Source organism: Rattus norvegicus, chromosome 5, assembly GCF_036323735.1.
Source record: "Rattus norvegicus strain BN/NHsdMcwi chromosome 5, GRCr8, whole genome shotgun sequence".
Taxonomy (NCBI): domain Eukaryota; kingdom Metazoa; phylum Chordata; class Mammalia; order Rodentia; family Muridae; genus Rattus; species Rattus norvegicus.
The window spans coordinates 134,952,801-134,971,281 of record NC_086023.1 but is presented as its reverse complement, the minus strand read 5'-3'; the positions used below and the strand labels follow the sequence as shown (position 1 = coordinate 134,971,281).

Genomic DNA, 18,481 nt, shown 5'->3' with positions numbered 1-18,481 from the left:
GGATATATTTAGCCTTAAAAAGAAATGAAATCCTGACACATGAAAGAACTATGAAGATGTCTGAAATACTTGAAAGGTCAGTCACAAATGTATAACATTATATAATCCCACTATGTACAGTATTTGGATTTATAAAGACAGAATATAGAAGCCTGGTCAGGAAGGAGACCTGTTTTAACAGGTAGAGTTTCAGTTAGAAAGATGAGCATGTTCTGAAGCCACATGGTAATTATGTATGTAACAGTATGAATGTACCCAATACCAGTGAAAAGATAGAATCGTGTGGGTAAAAGAAATGGGGTGGGCACCATTTGCAGGAGGGAAAGCTAAGGTTAAGAGAAGTACTGGTGGTGATACACCAAGGCACTACAGCATCAGCTGGAGCCGGCTTCCACAGAAACAGTTGGGGTTTCAAAAAAGAAAGAAAACACAGTGGAGAGCCAACCCAGTGGTGCAAGCCTGTAAACTGGCCAGTCAGGAGGCTAAGGCAGGGGGTTGAAGTCAAGGTCAATAGGTTCTACAGAACATGCTTCTAGCCAGACTGAACCATATACTGAAACTCTGTCTCAAAAAAGAAAACAACAAAACCATTAAAGACCCACTAAACTTTAATGAAAAAAATATAAATAAAAGATACAATATTTAAATTAGCAAACAATGTATGAGTAAACATATTTCCTCTTGGTGTTCAAAATTATCCAAATCTACATTTTACCCAAAAAACAGATCTCTCCTTGATGTCTATTTCTGATAATAAGCTATATAAAGAAATTACAAAAAAGAAGGCATGAATTTAAAAGAGAGCATGGAGGGAGGAAAGGGAAGGAGGAAATTATGTAGTCTTAAAAACTAAAGAAATGGGGTTGGGGATTTAGCTCAGTGGTAGAGCACTTGCCTAGCAAGCGCAAGGCCCTGGGTTCAGTCCCCAGCTCCGAAAAAAAAAAAACGAAAAAAAAAAAAAAAACTAAAGAAATTATGATATCAAACCAGGTGTAGTGTCGCACACCTCTAATCCCAGCACCTGGGAGGCAGAGGCAGGCAATCTCTGAGTTTGAGGCCAGCCTGGTCTACAGAGGTACTTCTAGGACAGCCAGGGCTACACAGAGAAGCCCTGTCTCAGAGAATGAAAACAGACCAACAGACCAGCAACAAAGTCACCTAGTAATGGACATGGTGAGCTTGTCTACAATCCTAGCACCAAAAAGGCTGAGGCACGAGATGTACAGTTTGAGATGGTGCAAGGTCAGTACTGAATACAAAGCAGAACCCTGCCTCAAAGGTTCTTGGGCTCCACCTCAGCTAACTCTTCTGCTTGCAAAGACCTTAGATCCACTGCCTTAGGGAGAAAAAGGCAAGGGAGCCACGCCAGGGTACAGGTCTGTAATCCCAGATACTTGGAAGGGTAAGAGAAGGATCCCAAACTCAAGACCTGACTGGGTTACAAAGAAAAGTAAAGGAAGGCCAGCAGGCATGGTGACAGATAAGAGGCAGGAGATTTCTGTTACATACTGAGTTTCAGGCTAGCCAAAACTGCAGCATGAGAGCCTATTTAGCCTATTTAAAAAACAAAACAAAACAAAACAAAAAAGGTAAAGGGAAACTCAGTTCCTTTATTCTAATCACAGATAAATATCTTAAATGTGTAAGGATTATATATTCAAAAGTTCATCCTTGACACAATATGGACAAGTACAATCACACTCATAACCCAAAGATCTTCCTGTGGTTTTGTCTTAAGAATGAAAGAATGATGCTTTTGTTTTAAACGAGGTTGTTGCTGCTGTTGTTGTACACAGGTGTTTTGCCTATATGTATGTCTATTCACCAAATGCATGCAGAGCTTGCAGAGACCAGAAAACGTTGGAATCTCTGGAACTGGAGCTGTACATAAAACCTCTGAGTGAGTGAGTGTGTGTGTGTGTGTGTGTGTGTGTGTGTGTGTGTGTGTGTGTGTGTGTGTGTGTTGACATGCCACAAGGCATGTGAGGTGGGTCATGGGACAACTGGGGATTGAACTCAGGTGATCAGACTTGGCACTTTAAACACTTTTGAAGGGTTCCCACACATACTTTTTAAAACGTAATCTTTAAAGAAAGCCAATAGAGCATTAAACTATTTAACTACTACTTCAAAATCAGTTAAAAACACTGCATTCAATCAATTATGGTAGCATTTTGGTTACCTGGAAATGTCTCCCCAGTACCACTCTGCATCTTGAAGAGAAACGAAACAGTCCTTCATTCCGTTTGTAACTGCTGACGTCACTGGCTTAGGTGGCTTTGGTGGAAGAGCTAGAAGAGAAATATATGTTATTTTGTATATGAAAATTATTCATTTTCTAATTCTTCACCCAGAAATAGCTCCTGTGTGAAGTAACTGATGTGAAATAGGAGTCAATCAAATCAGCTGTCAGGTTAGTGTTAGCCATGGGGACCCTTTTGAAATGTTACCAATAGGTGCCTGAAATATAAAGGATTTTCTCCTCAAAAAATACTTTCACTTCAGTAAAACTTCACATCTTTGAAACATAAGTAAAGTCTTAAACTGAGTGATTCATTCAAAAAACTATTAAGTGACTAATGCACAACAGGAAGAATCTAGCTGATAACTAATACTATATTGGATGTTGGAATGCACCACCATATTGGATTGAGATGGGCTCTCACTGTGTAATCCTGTTATGGAATGCACTATGTAGACCAGGTAGCCTGGTGTGTGACGAGCTAGCCTGGTGACCTAAATTCAAGTTGCTCCGGCCCGCAAAAAGATGGAGGGAACCATCTTTTGACTACCATATACACATTGTAGCTCACACATACACACACAATTTTTTTTAAAAAAGGATATATAAATGGCTAAAACAACAGGTATGGTGTCTCGCATCTTTAATCCCAGCACTTGGGAGGCAGAGGCAGATCTCTGTGAGTTGAACGCCAATCTGGTCAACAAATCAATCCAGGCCAGTCAGGACTAGTACATGGAGAAATCTTGTCTTGAAAAACAAACAAACAAACAAACAAAACAAAACACAGGCCAAATGGCTAAATCAAGCACATTAAAAGGTGCTCAACATCATAAGTCATCAAGGAAATGCAAAAATCAAAATCAGGGTATGATTGTGCATGTCTGTAATCCAAGCACACAGGAGGATGAAGAGAAGTTTGAGGTCAGCCTGGGATACATAGATATTACCAGGCTAGTTTGAAGTATACAGTTCTTAATAAACAAACTCCAAAAACGAAAACTGCCTAATGAGCCAATTGGTGGTGGTGCACACCTTTAAACTCTGGGGAGGCAGAGGCAGGCAGATCTCTAAGTTTGAAGCCAGCCTGGTGCACAGAGGAAGTTCCAGGACAACTAGAGCTATTTAGAGAAACTATCTTGAAAAACAAAAAACTTCCCTAATGAGACACTATTTTATACCCATTAAAGTAATTATAATTCCAAGGCAGAATAGCAAATGAGTAAAGAGGAAGGAAGACACTCCCTACACTAATGCTAGCAATTAAAAATTATGAACAGCCTGGTATCCTCAAAGGCGAACAGTCACCTGATAGCTCAACAATTTTACATATTCAAGAAAAATGAAATGCCCACAAAAAAACCTGCATATGATATTCATAGCTTAAAAACGTGTAATACCCCAAAGTGGGGTTTTTATAGGGAATACATAGCAGGAGATCAGACAAGTTGTGATTCATCTCTATGTAACACAATGTTATTCAACATTGAAAGTAATGAAGTACTGATACAGAGTAGAACATAAATGGGCTGAAAACATTATGATCAATCCCAAATGGCAATGAAACACACTTGAAGGTTTAAACAGGGCGAAGAGATTCAGAGGAGACAACAGAGAATAGCAACAAAATAATAAAGGGGAAAAAAGATAAAACTGAATTGATAGAGCCCCTAAAAGTAAACACGAGCCTAAGAAAGGAAATTCAGTCAAAAGCAAATAATTCATGTTATTGTAGCCTGCAGGAATTAAGAGGTACAATGTGGCTTTAAAGGAAAAATTCAAGAATGGGCCCCAAGAGCTAGAGAGTTAAGAGCACTGACTGCTCTTAAAGCTCGTTGAGTACAATTCCCAGGCTCACAACCATCTACAATGGAGTCAGATGCCCTCTTCTGACACGTAGGCATACATGTTGTGATGGATTGTATATGCTCAGCCCAAGGAATGGCACTATTAGAAGATGTGACCCTGTTGGAGTATGTGTGTCACTGTGGGTGTGGGCTAAAAGACCCTCATCCTAGCTGCCTGGAGGCCAGTATTCTGCTAGCAGCCTTCAGGTGAAGATGTGGAACTCTCAGCTCTGCCTGCGCCATTCCTGCCTGGATGCTGCCACGTTCCCACCTTGATGATAATGGACTGAACCGCTGAACCTGTAAGTCAGCCCCAACTAAATGTTGTCCTTATAAGAGTTGCCTTGGTCATGGTGTCTGTTCACAGCAGTAAAACCCTAACACATGTAGACAAACATAAACATAAAATGCATAAATAAATCTAAAACAGAATGTGCCCACAAACTCAAAAAAGTTAGACCTTCAGTTCTTTTCCCAGTTCTACCAAGTACCCAGGCAGTTACCTTCCTCTCTCCATATCCTACACAAGGTCTGTGGGATGGTTAGTGAGCTTTTGTTTAAGATTTATTTTATTGATGAAGCAGTGGAAGGAGGATCTCTGTGAGTTTGAGACCAACCGGGGAACTCTCTAAATAGAGAGTTCCAAAACAGCCAGGGCTACCTTTTGAGGAACCATGTCTCGAATTTTTTTTTTATTTTGTTTGTTAGTATATGTGTATTTGTATGTATGCAACACATGCACAGGGACCTCTGGAGGCCAGAATAATGGATGTAGGGAGACCCAGCTCAATGTGACTCCACTCCCTAGGCGGGGGTCCTGCACTGCACATGAACGGAGAAACCAAGCTGAGCAAAAGCAAGCAGCAGTGTGTGCACCCACTCGGTTCTTGCTCTCACTTGTGGATATACCATACTAACTGTCAAGCTCCTGTCTTGACTTCCAACAGTAATGAACTAGACCATGAAACTACCAAACTCTACCACAGTAAGCCTCTCTCTCCTAAGTGCTTTTTATCATCACAGCAATAGAAATGAAATAAGAGCAGACTGTCAATTCCCACTTCCAGGGAAAATAACTTAGAAGACTGTGGGCTCAGGGATGCCAAACACAGCTGAGAAAAGAAGTGAATCCTCTCCTGAAAACAGGCAGATGCCATGCTAAAGTTAAACCCATGAACTGGGTTCCAAGTGGGCGATCACAAGGCATACTTTGTTGAGACTATGGTTTATATGTAAATGACCACATAAGAAGCATTGCAAAAAGCATATCACATTAGGCTTTGATTCATCAATGTTACAGTAAGTTAAACTTATACTGTACTGTGCTGTGCCAAAAATACACTTCTGTATTTTAAAAAAAATACATCATTACTAAAAATGTTAATGATATCTAAGGCTTCTGCAAATCATAATCTCAGAAAAGAAGCTTGATGTTGATAGCCAATGACTGGTCAAAGCATTAGTATTGAGAGCTGGTTACAATTTCTTAAAATAGCAAAAGAGAAACATGAAAGTTTGCCATGCTGATTGACTCTCCCCTTCAGGGAAGATTCTCTGTAGCATGTGATGATGTTGAACTTTTTTAGAATAGAACTTTTACAAATGGAGCAAAAACCTGGCATGGTATTCCACGTCTGTAATCAAGGAAGTTAAAGCAGGAAGAAGAGCTATGCAGTGAGTGTGAGACAAGGCTGATTATGTAATATCCTAAATCCTTTGTATCACTTCATCAACATCACAGCATCTCTATGAACAAATTCCACCCCAGTAAACCAATTCTAATTCAGATTCTCTTGTCATTTCTACCACAGTTGCAGTTCTGAACCCCTCAATGCCATGTATGATTGAACCAAATCCCTCCCAGCTCTTGGTAATGTTGTTATTCTCATTCCCTTCCCTGACTAGCATTTCTGTTTCCTTTTTTAAGACAGGGTCTCATTAAGTAGCCCTGGCTGCCCTCAGATTTGCAATCTTCCTGTTTCAACCTCCTGTATGCTGGTATTATAGGGATGTTCCACTATGCCCAGCCACAATGTTTTGTTTTCTTTTTCTTCAGAGTATCTATAATAATAGATCCTTTCTGGAAGATTAATCATTTCCCTCACTCATTCATATCCATCAAAGGAATCACTATTTGTGGTTACTATAGCCATTAAAAATGAAATCACTGGATAAAGAGCTTACTGTACAAGCCTCGTGACCTGAGTGTAATCCACAGAACCTACGTAAAGGTGAAAGGAACAAAGAGATTCCACAAAAATAAATAAATAGATAGATAAACAAATAAATAAATGTAGTTACTTTTTGATCCATGAGCTATGAATGGATGTTACATTAGCAGGCAGGGATAAAAGCAATACTTATCTTGCTAGAAAATATCATCCTGAGTGAGATAATCCAATCATAAATGTTATGCACTCACTGATAAGTGGATATTAGCCCAAAAGCTTGAATTACCCAAGATACAATCCATAGACCACATGAAGCTCAAGAAGAAGGACGACCAAAGTGTGGGTGCTTCACTCCTTCTTAAAAAGAAGAACAAAAACATTCATAGGAGGAGATATGGACACAAAGTTTGGAGCAGAGATGAAGGAATGGCCATTCAGAGCCTGCCCACCTGGAGATCCAGCCCATTTACATACAGCCACCAAACCCAGACAACATTGCTGATGCCAAGAAGTGCATGCTGACAGGCACCTGATACAGCTGTCTCCTGAGAGGCTCTGCCAGAGCATGACAAATACAGAGGTGAATGCTAGCAGCCAACCATTGAACTGAGAACAGGGTCCCCATTGCAGGAGTTAGAGAAAGGACTGAAGGAGCTGAGGGGCTCAAAACCCCATAAGAACAACAATGCCAACCACCCAGAGCTACCAGGGACTAAACCACTACCCAAAGAGTACACATGGACAGACCCATGGCTCCAGCTGCATATGTAGCAGAAGATGGCCTTGTTAGGCACCAATGAAAGGAGCTCTTGGTCCTGCCAAGGCTAGACCACCCAGTGTAGGGGAATGTCAGAGTGGGGAGGCAGACACCCTCACAGAAGAAGGGGGAGGGAGTAGGATAGGGGGTTTATGGACAGGAAACTGGGAAAGGGGATTAACATTTGAAATGGAAATAAAAAAAATCCAATAAAAAAAGAAAATGTTAAAATTAAAAGAAAAGAAAATTTTCATTCAGTTCTCAACTGTATAGTACTGCAGTACTAAGGGTATTTAAATATAAACTAAAAGATTATCCAATCTAAATTTAATCAAAAGCAAATAAATTGTCAATAAAAGATCCACAACAAACCTGAAATACTTTGTCAAATGATAAATTCTAGTAGAAAGTTTTAGTCACAGTATTATAACTGACCATGTTAGTAGATCCATATCCTGAATTTCTGGAAAAATGATATAAATTTTACTAATCACTGTCCAGAAACAAACAAACAACAACAATAACAAAAAGCCCAGTGCATATATTTGTAAAGAACTAGGTATTATAAAAGGTTCAAAATATAAAACAAAATAAGCCTTTAAAATGCAGTCCCTAGACCAAAACTATTTTATTTTAAAGGCATAAGACAACGATTTACTGGGCTGGAGAGATGCGCAGTGGTTAAGAGCACTGACTGCTCTTCCAGAGGTCAACAACAAATCAGAAATGCTCAGAGCATTAGAACTGTTTATGGTCAAATATACTTAGAAAAATAACTGCTTAATCAAGCTACTCGGGGACATATTGAAGGAAAATGTGTTATTTTAATTAAATTTTCAACTTTTTGAAAGCCTTTTGTAGAAACAAAAGGAAGAAACAGAAACAGTCGTCTTTCTAAAATAAGGGGGGGAAAGGCTTTAATCAACTTTTTACAAAAGCAGTGATTAGACGCTATCTTCCTCAGCATCGTTGAGTTGCCACATTCAATCCAGACTTCACTGGATACTTGGCATGCAGCACTGAAGAACCGAACAATTTTGCTCATGCGTGGACAAATGAAGTCCTGCTCCCCACCTCCACAATGATGTTTGCTCCTTGGTAACATTAACCTTTTCCTACACCCCAACCACCAGTTGGTATGTCAAGTAAGTCCCAATCCCACATCAGATGTTGCTGGCAACACTCATCTCTGAATGAAAACATTAAAACAGCCAATTACCACACAAAATCTGTATATTAATTAGTGTCTTCAAGGAAGAAATCTGTAGTTTCCAGCAGGTAGTTTGGTCAAGCTTCTCGCTCAACAAAACTAAAGTACTATTTTATCATTGAGGACATATTTTTCTTTAAATTGTATTTTTTTTCTTTCTTTTCTCTTTAGACGCGGTCTCTTGTGTGTCCCAGACTGCCCTTGAGCATAGGTAACCAAGGATGATCTTTGTTTATGTTTCTTTTGTATACAGGGTCTCACTTTGTAATCCCAGCTAGCCTGGAATTTACTCTGTAGACGAGGATGGGTTTATACTCAGAGATCCAACTGCCTCTGCCTCCTGAGTGCTGAGATTAGGCAACAGGTGTCACCAAACACCCATATTTTTTTTCTTTCAAAATATGTCTTTTTTAAAGACTATTTTATGAGGCTGGAGAGGTGGTTAAGTAGTTTGGTACTTAAAAGTGCTTGATCCTGGCTGGCATGGTGGTGCATGCCTTTAATCCCAGCAGAGGCAGGAGCAGGGGCAGGTGGATCTCTGTAACCCTCAAAAAAAAAAAAAAAAAAACAAACAAACAAAAAACAAAACAAAACAAAACAAAAACCAGAGTACTCGCTTCTTTCACGTAAAACCCAGATTCAGTTCCCAGCACCCAAATGGTGGCTCAAAACAGCCTGCAACAAGTCCAGATTCAGGGGGATTCTATACCCTCTTCTGGCCTCCACAGGTTTGTATACACATGATGCACATAAACTCATGAAGGCACACACATACACATAAATAAACAAAATATTTAAATGTTTTAAAGACCACTTCACACTTAAAATGAGTGATTATTTAAACAGTTAGGAAGAAAATTTCAATTAGTTGAAAGTTTTAAAACAGGCTGGGAAATGTAGATCAAGAGAGGATCAGGCATGCTGGGGCCCTGGGTTGGGGAGAGTGCTTAGGCATGGAATTCTAATATTTAGGTTGAAGACAAACCCCACTCATGGTGTTTTGATCTGCATCTCCACGACTACTAGAAGTCTGAATACCTTTTCATATCTGCAGACACATGGTGCTTCCTGTTATGACTGTCCAGTCCCTTCCTGTTGTTATTATTAGCAGTCTATAATATGCTCCTCATATATGCTTATTAATAATCCCTTCCAATTCTGTGCTCTACAGATATCTTTGTATTTTGTCCCAAATGGTTCGGCATCTCTTCTGTTCCGTTGTCTTGCAATAACTGTGCATTTATTTATTTATTTATTTATTTATTTATTTATGCACTCATTCATTCATAGACAGGGTCTCACTCTGTAGCCCAGGCTGGCCTCAAATTTGCATCAATTCTCTGGCCACCGCCTCCTCAGTGCTAGGATTATAGGTATGGGTGTTTTGCCTGCAGAGACCAGAGAAGGATTCGATCACAGGAACCGATGTTATGAATGGTTGGGAGATACCATATGGGTACTGGGAATTGAACCCAAATCCTCTGGAAGAATAGCTAGTGCTCTTAACTACTAACTCATCTCTCCAGCCTATCATATATATTTATAATTTTTAAAATTTAATGACTTAGGCCAAGTGTAGTGCCCCACACCTCTAATCCCAGTACTCTAAAGGCAGAGATAGCTAGCTCTCTTAGTTCAAGACCAACCTGGTCTACATAATGAGTTCTAGGTTAGACGAGGATACTTAGCAAGACCCTGTCAAAAAAAATTTTTTTAATTAAAAAAATAAAACAATGACTCGGAAAGATGATCCAGCCAGTAAAGCATTTGCCGTTAAGCCTGGTGACCTAGGTTTGGTCAGCAAAACACACATAAAGGTAGAAGAAGAAAGCCAACTCCTGCAAGCTGCCTTCTAACCTGTATGCACATGCCACACTCACATACACATGGAAACAAATATAACTTTAAAAAGTAATTAGGGTGATTGAGAAGGTTCAGCATTTGCTGCTTGAGTTTAGTCACTAGAATCCATATGAAGTAACAAAAGAACCAACTCCTGCAAGTTTCCCTCTGACAAACACACACACACACACACACACACACACACACACACACACACACAAATAAATAATATTGATAAATTAGTTAATTCATTGTTTTATTAAATAATCAATTCATTATATTTAAATTTTTAATAGTTTTGATTGTGAGCATAACCTTTAACAGCTAAGCCATCTCTCCAGCCCTAAATTTTTTATTATTGTATTTATTTACATTTCAAATGTTCCACCCCTGCTTGGTCACTCCTCCCCTTCAACTCTAAGAGGGTACTCCCCACCCACCTACCCTCTCCCACCTTGTCCCTTCTAGCATCCCCTTCCTCTAGGGCATCAAATCTCCACAGGCCCAAGTGTATCCCTTCCCACTGAGAAGAGACAAGGCAGTTCTCTGCTACATATGTAGCGGGCCCATAGACTGGCTGCCCATGTATTCTCTTTGGTTGGTGGCTTAGTCCCTGGGAGCTCTGAGGGGTCTGGTTAGTTGATATTGTTGTTCTTCCTATTGGGTTGCAATCCCCTTCAGCTCCTTCAGTCCTTCCCCTGTCTCTTCCATTGGGGTCCCTGGGTCTAATGGTTGGCTGTAAGTATCTGCATCTGTCTCAGTTAAGTGCTGGCAGAGTCTCTCAGAGGACAGCCATGCCAGGTTTCTGTGTGCAAGCACATCTTGGCATCAGCAATAATGTCAGGGTTTGGTGTCTGTGCATGGGATGGATCCCCAGGTGGGGCAGTCTCTGGATGGCCCTTCCTTCAGTCTCTGCTCCATTTTTTGTCCCTGCATTTCCTCGCTCAGAACCCACATGAAATAACAAATGAACCAACTCCTACAAGTTTTCCACTGACTTGCACACATATAGGTAATAATAATATTAATAAATTAATAAACCAAAAGTTAAAGACCACACTGAGTGGACAGCATTGCATAAAACCTATAGTCATGGGCACCTGAAGGTATAGAATTGCTGGTCCAGCATAATGCTTTGATGAACATCACTGGCTATTATCAGAAAATCTCACCACTCCATCATATGACCAAGACATAACCAAGGTGTTACTGTCCTGTGCTGTCTTGAGGAATGCTGTCATATGCCAAGGCATAGAAGAAGGAAGGGTACCTGGGCATGATGCAGCTTGTCCTGTCTGTCCTGCATGTTCTCATTATAAATGGACAAAAGCTATAGTTTTAAAATGGTTTTAAAAGAAGAGGATTTTTTGATGAATCTTCTCAGAAACTGAGATGTTTGTGGCACTAAGGTTTGCAGAAACTGGTGCTAAGAGAACCACCAGTTTTGCTGTCAAAAGCCAACCACTGGGTAGGTCTGCCACAGCTCAGAACACCAGGAAGCCGTGAAGCCAGTCGTTTCAGATCCACTACTAAAAAGTTGGAGATTCTGATGATCATTTGAAAACATGCTTTTCATAAAGCCTCCCCTGACATACTACTATTTTTTTACATGTCAACAAGCATATTATGTGAACAAAATACTATCTCCTGATTCTGGCTTTATGGGGTGAATAGTTCTGGAAGTCTATAGCTCTTGCCTATGCTTCATTCAAATTACATTCTAAATCTGGTGGGGGGGGGTAACATCTGGATTAAGCCATATAAAATCTGTGGATTTTGACCAGGTGGTAGTGGTGCACACATCAATCCCAGCACTTGGGGAGGCAGAGGCTGGCAGATGAGTTGTGAGTTTGAGTCCAGCCTGGTCTACAGAACAAACACAAGGACTACACACAGAAAATCTAAGAAACAAACAACAACAACAACAACAACAAAATCTTGGGATTTTGGTTGTAATAGTTTTTTATTAATTTTATTTATTCTGACTCTTGGTTACTTTATGTTGCACCCTGGACGTCATGCCTGATCATGTTTGTGTCTCTTCCTTGCTGTGAACTCCTATACCTAAAAATGCCTTTGAGGGTTCTTGTCCATGTTCCATTCTCTTGCCTTGACCTCTCACTGTTTTTAACTTTTCCCTCTCAGCATTACTATTTCTGAATACTCTAAATGCTGAATTTTATGCAGTTGGTTTATGTAAGGCTTTTAACACAAGTTTTACTCCCTTCTATAGAAAGCTTGTAATTTTCATTTTTCCCTAATGGATCTAAACTTCACTCTTATTTACCATAAATCATCAAAATTATTTGTGCTTATAAAAAATTATATGGATCTGATTTACAAAACTCCATCAGCTAACTACTACCAAAAAGAAGAGAAAAAGGAAACCAACAAGTATATGAAAAAATATTCATTATCAATAATCATATGAAAATGCAAATCAAACCACAATGCAGTAACACTTAGAACAAGAAGAACGAACGGCTCAGTGGTTATGAACACGCACTGCTATTCTAGATGGCCTGAGTTTGGTTCCTAGCAGCCACATGGCAACCTCACATCTGTATGAATCTCTAGTTCCTTAGGATCTGACACCCTCTTCTGATTTCCTCAGGAATCAAACACATACATGAGGCATTTAGACACTCACTCGTACTCATAAAATAGATATAATGTTTTTTAAGATTAAGACCAGGAATCGTAGCTTACAGCTCTCTTTAGTCTCAGCACTTGAGAGGCAAAAATAGACAGATCTCTGAGACAACCAGGCCAGCCTGGTCTACATATCAAGCTCCAGGCCAGTCAAGGCTGCATGCTATTATAAAAAGACAAAACATAGGGATGAGATAGAGCCCAAAGCTACAACACTTGCCTAGTGTTTATTAAGCCTCAGGTCAATGGCCCACACCAAAGGTGGGCAAGCATTGACAAAGGGTAACAAGTGTTACAAGTGTTCCACGTGGCAACTAACAACTGTGTTACTCAATCCAGAGACTCCAACACCTCTTCTGGCCTCCATGAAAGCATGTGCAAAGCAAAGACAAATGTGTAAGCAAAGTACACACATAAAAGAAAAATCAATAAAGATAACAAATGTTTGCAAAGTTATGGTAGTTAAAAGAAAGAAAGACCATATGATCCAGCAGTCAAAAACCAAAGGTAGGGGCTGGAGAGATGGCTCAGCGGTTAGAAGCACCGACTGCTCTTCCAGAGGTCCTGAGTTCAATTCCCAGCAACCACATGGTGGCTCACAACCATCTGTAAAGAGATCCGATGCCCTCTTCTGGTATGTCTGAAGACAGCTACAGTGTACTTATATATAATAAATGAATAAACCTTTAAAAAAAAAAAACCAAAGGTATAGAATGATATAATCTAACAACTGAACTCTATTTTCATGAAATCAAATGTTAAGAAGAATACTGTACGCTTGTGTTTCTCATAACACTTATTCATAAGAAATACAATCTAAATATAAATCAGTTCACAAATAGATAAGGCATGGTATGTATGCACAATAAAATACTGTTTGGCCATTAAAAGGGGGTGGACACCAGGCATGGTAGTACATGCCTTTAATCCCAGCTTTAAGGAGACAGAGGTAGTCAGATCCCTCTAAGTTTGTTGCTAGACTGGCCTACAGAGTGAGTTGCAGGATGGTAAGATAGTGAGGGAGACACAGTGAGACCCTGTTTCAAATAAAAGTTGTGGGGGGAGATGGGGGAATAGGCCTGCAGTTGAGAGTGATGGTGCTCTTACAGAGGACTTGGTTCTCAATAACCACATCAGGTACCTCCAAGGTTATTTGGACATATACACACAACCATACACTCACACACATACACACACACAAACACACAATTTAAAACAAAATGAATATCTTGCTTTTAAGAGTTGGAGAGATGTTTCTAGCAGTTAAGAATACTTGCAACTCTTTCAGAGGACTCGGCACCCAGTTCAGTTCCCAGCACCCACATGGTGGCTCGTCACCATCTGTAACTCCAGCTGCAGAGAATGTAGTGCTCTCTCTAGCTACTCAGAGCACAAGGCAAAATACCATACACAGAAAACAGAAAAAATAAATCTAAACAAGTTTGTAATCTTTAAAATTGTGTAAAGGGTGCTGGCAGTGGTGGTACGCACCTTTAATCCCAGCACTCAGGAGGGAGAGGCAGGCAATCCCTGTGAGTTCAAAGTCAACCTGGTCTACAGAGCAAGTTCCAAGACCAAAGCTACACAGAGAAACATTGTCTGCTATTTGTGGCATGAAAATAGAAAAATGTGAAATAAGCAAGATGCAAAAAGACAAATGCAGCACGATTTTACGCACATGTAAAATATTAAGATGCTGATCTACAGTCTTTCCACTTGAGAGGCAAAGAAGCAGGATCTCAAATGCGAGGTCAGCCTGAGCTATGTAGACATTCTTTCTACAAAAAAATAAGTAAATAAAAAGCAGGGGATGGGGGATGGAGATGAAGCTCAATGTAGAGTACTTGCCTACCATGCTCAAGGTCGTGGGCTGGAAAAGGTATTAGCACTTCCATATCAATAACCAACTATTTACAACAGCTGAATGGAAGCAAACCAAGTGGTCTATACTTTGGCTGGACACGGTAGTGCACATCTTTAACCCAGAACTCTGGAGGCAGAGGCAACCTGATATATGAGTCTGAGGCCAGCTGGTTTACATAGTCAGTTTCCACGCCAGCTAGTACTACATAGTGAGACAGTGCCTGTGTGTTCAAATGTGGGTACATGTGAGTATACATACATACGTGTGTACGTATTTGGATGAAGGCTAACAGAGTTTGCTCCGATACTTTGTTTATTTATTTTGTTTTTGAGGCAGGGTTTCTCTGTGTAGCCCTGGCCATCCTGGAACTAGATCTGTACACCAGGCTGGCCTGGAACTCACTAGCAAGCTCCTTGTTCTTTGGTCATTCCACTGCAGGAAAATCCCAAAACCCTGTTTCTATGCCACCACTTCTGAATTCTCCTGAAGGAAATTACAACAGCTTGGAAATTCATGCAACTTCCAATTTACAGTTTCGAATGGTAACTGAGATTATCATTGTAATTTATCCAAATGCCTCTACACCTTTCCATCCCATAGAGTGACCAATGGTCACTCTAATCTGACCCATGGAGGACATACTCCAAGATCTCAAATGGATACCTAAAACCATAGATATACCTGACTCTAAAAGATGCTGTCTTCTCCTGCACATATATACCTATGACAAACTTAAAAGCTAAATGTAAGAGATTAAGAAAATATAAAAATTATAGAAAATTATAGAAAAAAATAGAAAGGGTTTTATGAATGTGGTTTCCCTTGAACTATCTTCCTCCAATGCTCTGAGATGGCAGCTCAATGCCTACATGTTGGGATACAGTGAGGTAACCGAGGAAGGCATTGCATTGCAGTGTTAAGCTATGATACAAGGGTTAACCGAACACAAGCCCTGAAATACTCCAACAGTAAATCTAACAATGAAAATGGCTACTAAGTGACTGACAGGGCCTGTGTGTGACAGAGGAGAAGATTCGTGTCCTATGCATGATGTAATGGGTCAGCAGGAGATTTCATCACACTACTCAAGACAATGTGCAGTCTAACCTTTATCAACTGTTTCTAGAATTTTTCATTTAATATTACCAGACTGCAGTTGACCACAAGCACCTAAAACCCTGAAAAGCAAAACCACAAGTGAGAACTGTTTCCCATGTCTCCCTTTTTGTGGCCTTTACCAGAAAAAGTCTGCTGCCATCCAACTGTATCATCCAACCTGCATTCTTCTTGAAACTCTGGTTCAGACTTCTACATGCTGGACAAAGGTGTCTCTCTTCCTTTGCTCAGCTAATAATCCCTTCCTATCTTCAAATCATCACTTTCCTGTCCATCTAATCACACAGACCCATTATTTTGAATTTTACCTATATAAAGCCCGAAAATATGAAACAAGTTCAACTCTAGTATTCTTTGCTTTAAATTTTTTTTCTTTTTCTTTTTTTTTTTTTTTCCAGAGCTGGGGACTGAACCCAGGGCCTTGCACTTGCTAGGCAGGCGCTCTACCACTGAGCTAAATCCCCAAACCCAACTCTAGTATTCTTAAATCTGTTTCTTGGGACAGGAATGTGGCTCAGATAGTAGAGTGCTTGCCTAGAATGTATGCATCCCTGGGTGTGAACGCCAGCCTCACAAACACCAGGCATGGTGGCACATGCTTATAATCCCAACAGGCAGGAGTTGGAGGCAGGAGAATCCTAAATTCAAGGTCATCATGACAACATAACAAGACCAAGGCTAGCCTGAGCTACCTAAACTGTTCTTCCTTCTCTTTAATTTTCATGTCTGCTTCATAAGTTTTCTAAAGGTGATATATATTTCCTGTTCTTTTCCTCACCTCATAGTTACTCTTAAATCTATTACTTTGATGTCTATTCCACTTCCTAAGTATGTCTTATTAAGCCCTCCCTACAGAAAAGTACAGTAGAATCTACCTTTATCTCACATAACCATCTTGGGTTTAATCCTGGTAGGAATTTATTTCCTTTTTGAAAATATATCCCTGGTTCTTTTCTTACCTTCATTGCTTCTTCTGAGTCTCAAAACTAACCACCCTAGTTTATCAAATCGTGTCAAGAGTTAGCTACTACACACAGGTTAACATCTGAACTCAACACAGCATAGATGGCCCTCCACAGCCTTTCTCTCTGACCACCCTCCCAGGCTCACCTTCCCAGTGCTTTCCCACAGGCACTCTTCATCCTAAATACAAGATGCCCATAGCTCTTCCAACACACAGCTCACTCACAGGACCGTCCTTACCTTCCCTCTTTTCAACTCAGTCCCACTCCCTCTTCAAAATACAGGTTTGCTTGTTTTGTCTCAAGACAAGGCTTCTCTGTGTAGCCCGGGCTGTCCTGGCAGTCACTCTGTAGACCAGGCTGGCCTCAAACTCAAGAGATCTGCCTGCCTCTGCCTCCGAAATACTGGGATTAAACACATGTATTACCAAGTCCAGTTTTGACTGGCAATATTTTATCTTCTTCAAATTTAGAGTTACTGACAGAATAACTACTCTCATAAAAAATGTCCATATGTCATCCTCTGAATATGTTACATCACTTGAGTAAGAGAGATCTGCAGAGGTGATTAAAATTACTAAGTTGAAGACTAGATATATTAACACGGCACATACTTTCAGTACTCAGGAAGCTGAGGAGGAAGATCACAAGTTTGAGAGCAGTCTTGACTTCATAGTAAGAAACCATCTCAAAAACCGAAGAAAAATTATTTAAAATGAGAAAATTATTTTCGATCCATGTAGACTAAGGTTATGACAAGAAGTCTTATAAAAAGGAAAATAGGGGCTGGGGATTTAGCTCAGTGGTAGAGAGCTTGCCTAGCAAGCAAATCATGAAGCACAAGGCCCTGGGTTCGGTCCCCAGCTCCGAAAAAAAGAAAAAAAAAGAAGAAGAAAAAAAGGAAAATAAAAGAATGGCAGTGGTGGTGCATGCCTTTAATCCCAGAAGGCAGAGGCAGAGGCAGATGGATCTCTGAGTTAGAGGCTAACCTGATCTACATAGGGAGTTCCAGGTTGGCCAAGGATACAGAGTGAGCACTTGGCTAAGAAAAAAGTAAAAATGAACTAATAAACAGCAAATACCTTATACTAACAAAAAAGAAACCACCATTACATGAAAACAGTATAGATAATACTGGATGAAAAGAAAAGAAAATACATTCTTCAAAATTCCATGTATAACAAACTCAAAAACAGACAGAAATAGTATGTATCATGTAGGGACATAACTATAAAGAAAAAAAGCAACTGCTATAAAAGTCAACTTAATAATTAAATGCCTGTTGAGATAAACAGTATAATTGGAACAGGAGTGCCTGGGGCTTCTGAGAGGCTGGCCATCTTCGTCTTTATGCACGTGGTTATAGGCTGGTTCACTTTACATCAACTCGTAAATTACACATTTATATTTTAGACATGTCTGTATATATTTTACACAGTTAAGTTAAGGTTAAGTCACTATGTTAGTGAGGCCTTCTCTGACTACTCAAAGTAAAAGAGCAGTTCCTTCTCTGCCCCCCACCCCACTAGCAACTTCAGTTTCCACACTACTTATCCCTGTCTAACCAACCATGTTCACTTATTTGCATCCTATTTTATCTCCACCCATACACCAACACAGAGATTGCTTTGTCTACCTGCTACATCCCACCAAATGAGTACATGAAAAACACTTTCATACCTTTCTTTATATTTATATGACCCTAAACAAAAAATACAGTTTGTATTTTATTTTAAATATTTCTTTATTATGTTTACAGTGTTGTCCCTGCATGTCTGCCTGCAGGCCAGAAGAGGGCACCAGATCCCATTACAGATG

At 40.0% G+C, this 18,481-nt stretch overlaps 1 protein-coding gene across 4 annotated transcripts in view; it reads right to left on the bottom strand.

The window, feature by feature from the left end:
- Pik3r3 (phosphoinositide-3-kinase regulatory subunit 3) overlaps window positions 1-18,481 on the bottom strand; it is a 72,514-nt gene that overhangs the window by 38,022 nt on the left and 16,011 nt on the right. For all 4 annotated transcript variants that reach the window (XM_039110699.2, XM_006238714.4, XM_039110698.2 and 1 more), the window contains one exon: window positions 2,183-2,291. In XM_039110699.2, the coding sequence (XP_038966627.1) occupies window positions 2,183-2,291 (109 nt within the window). The remainder of the gene's footprint in view (window positions 1-2,182; window positions 2,292-18,481) is intronic.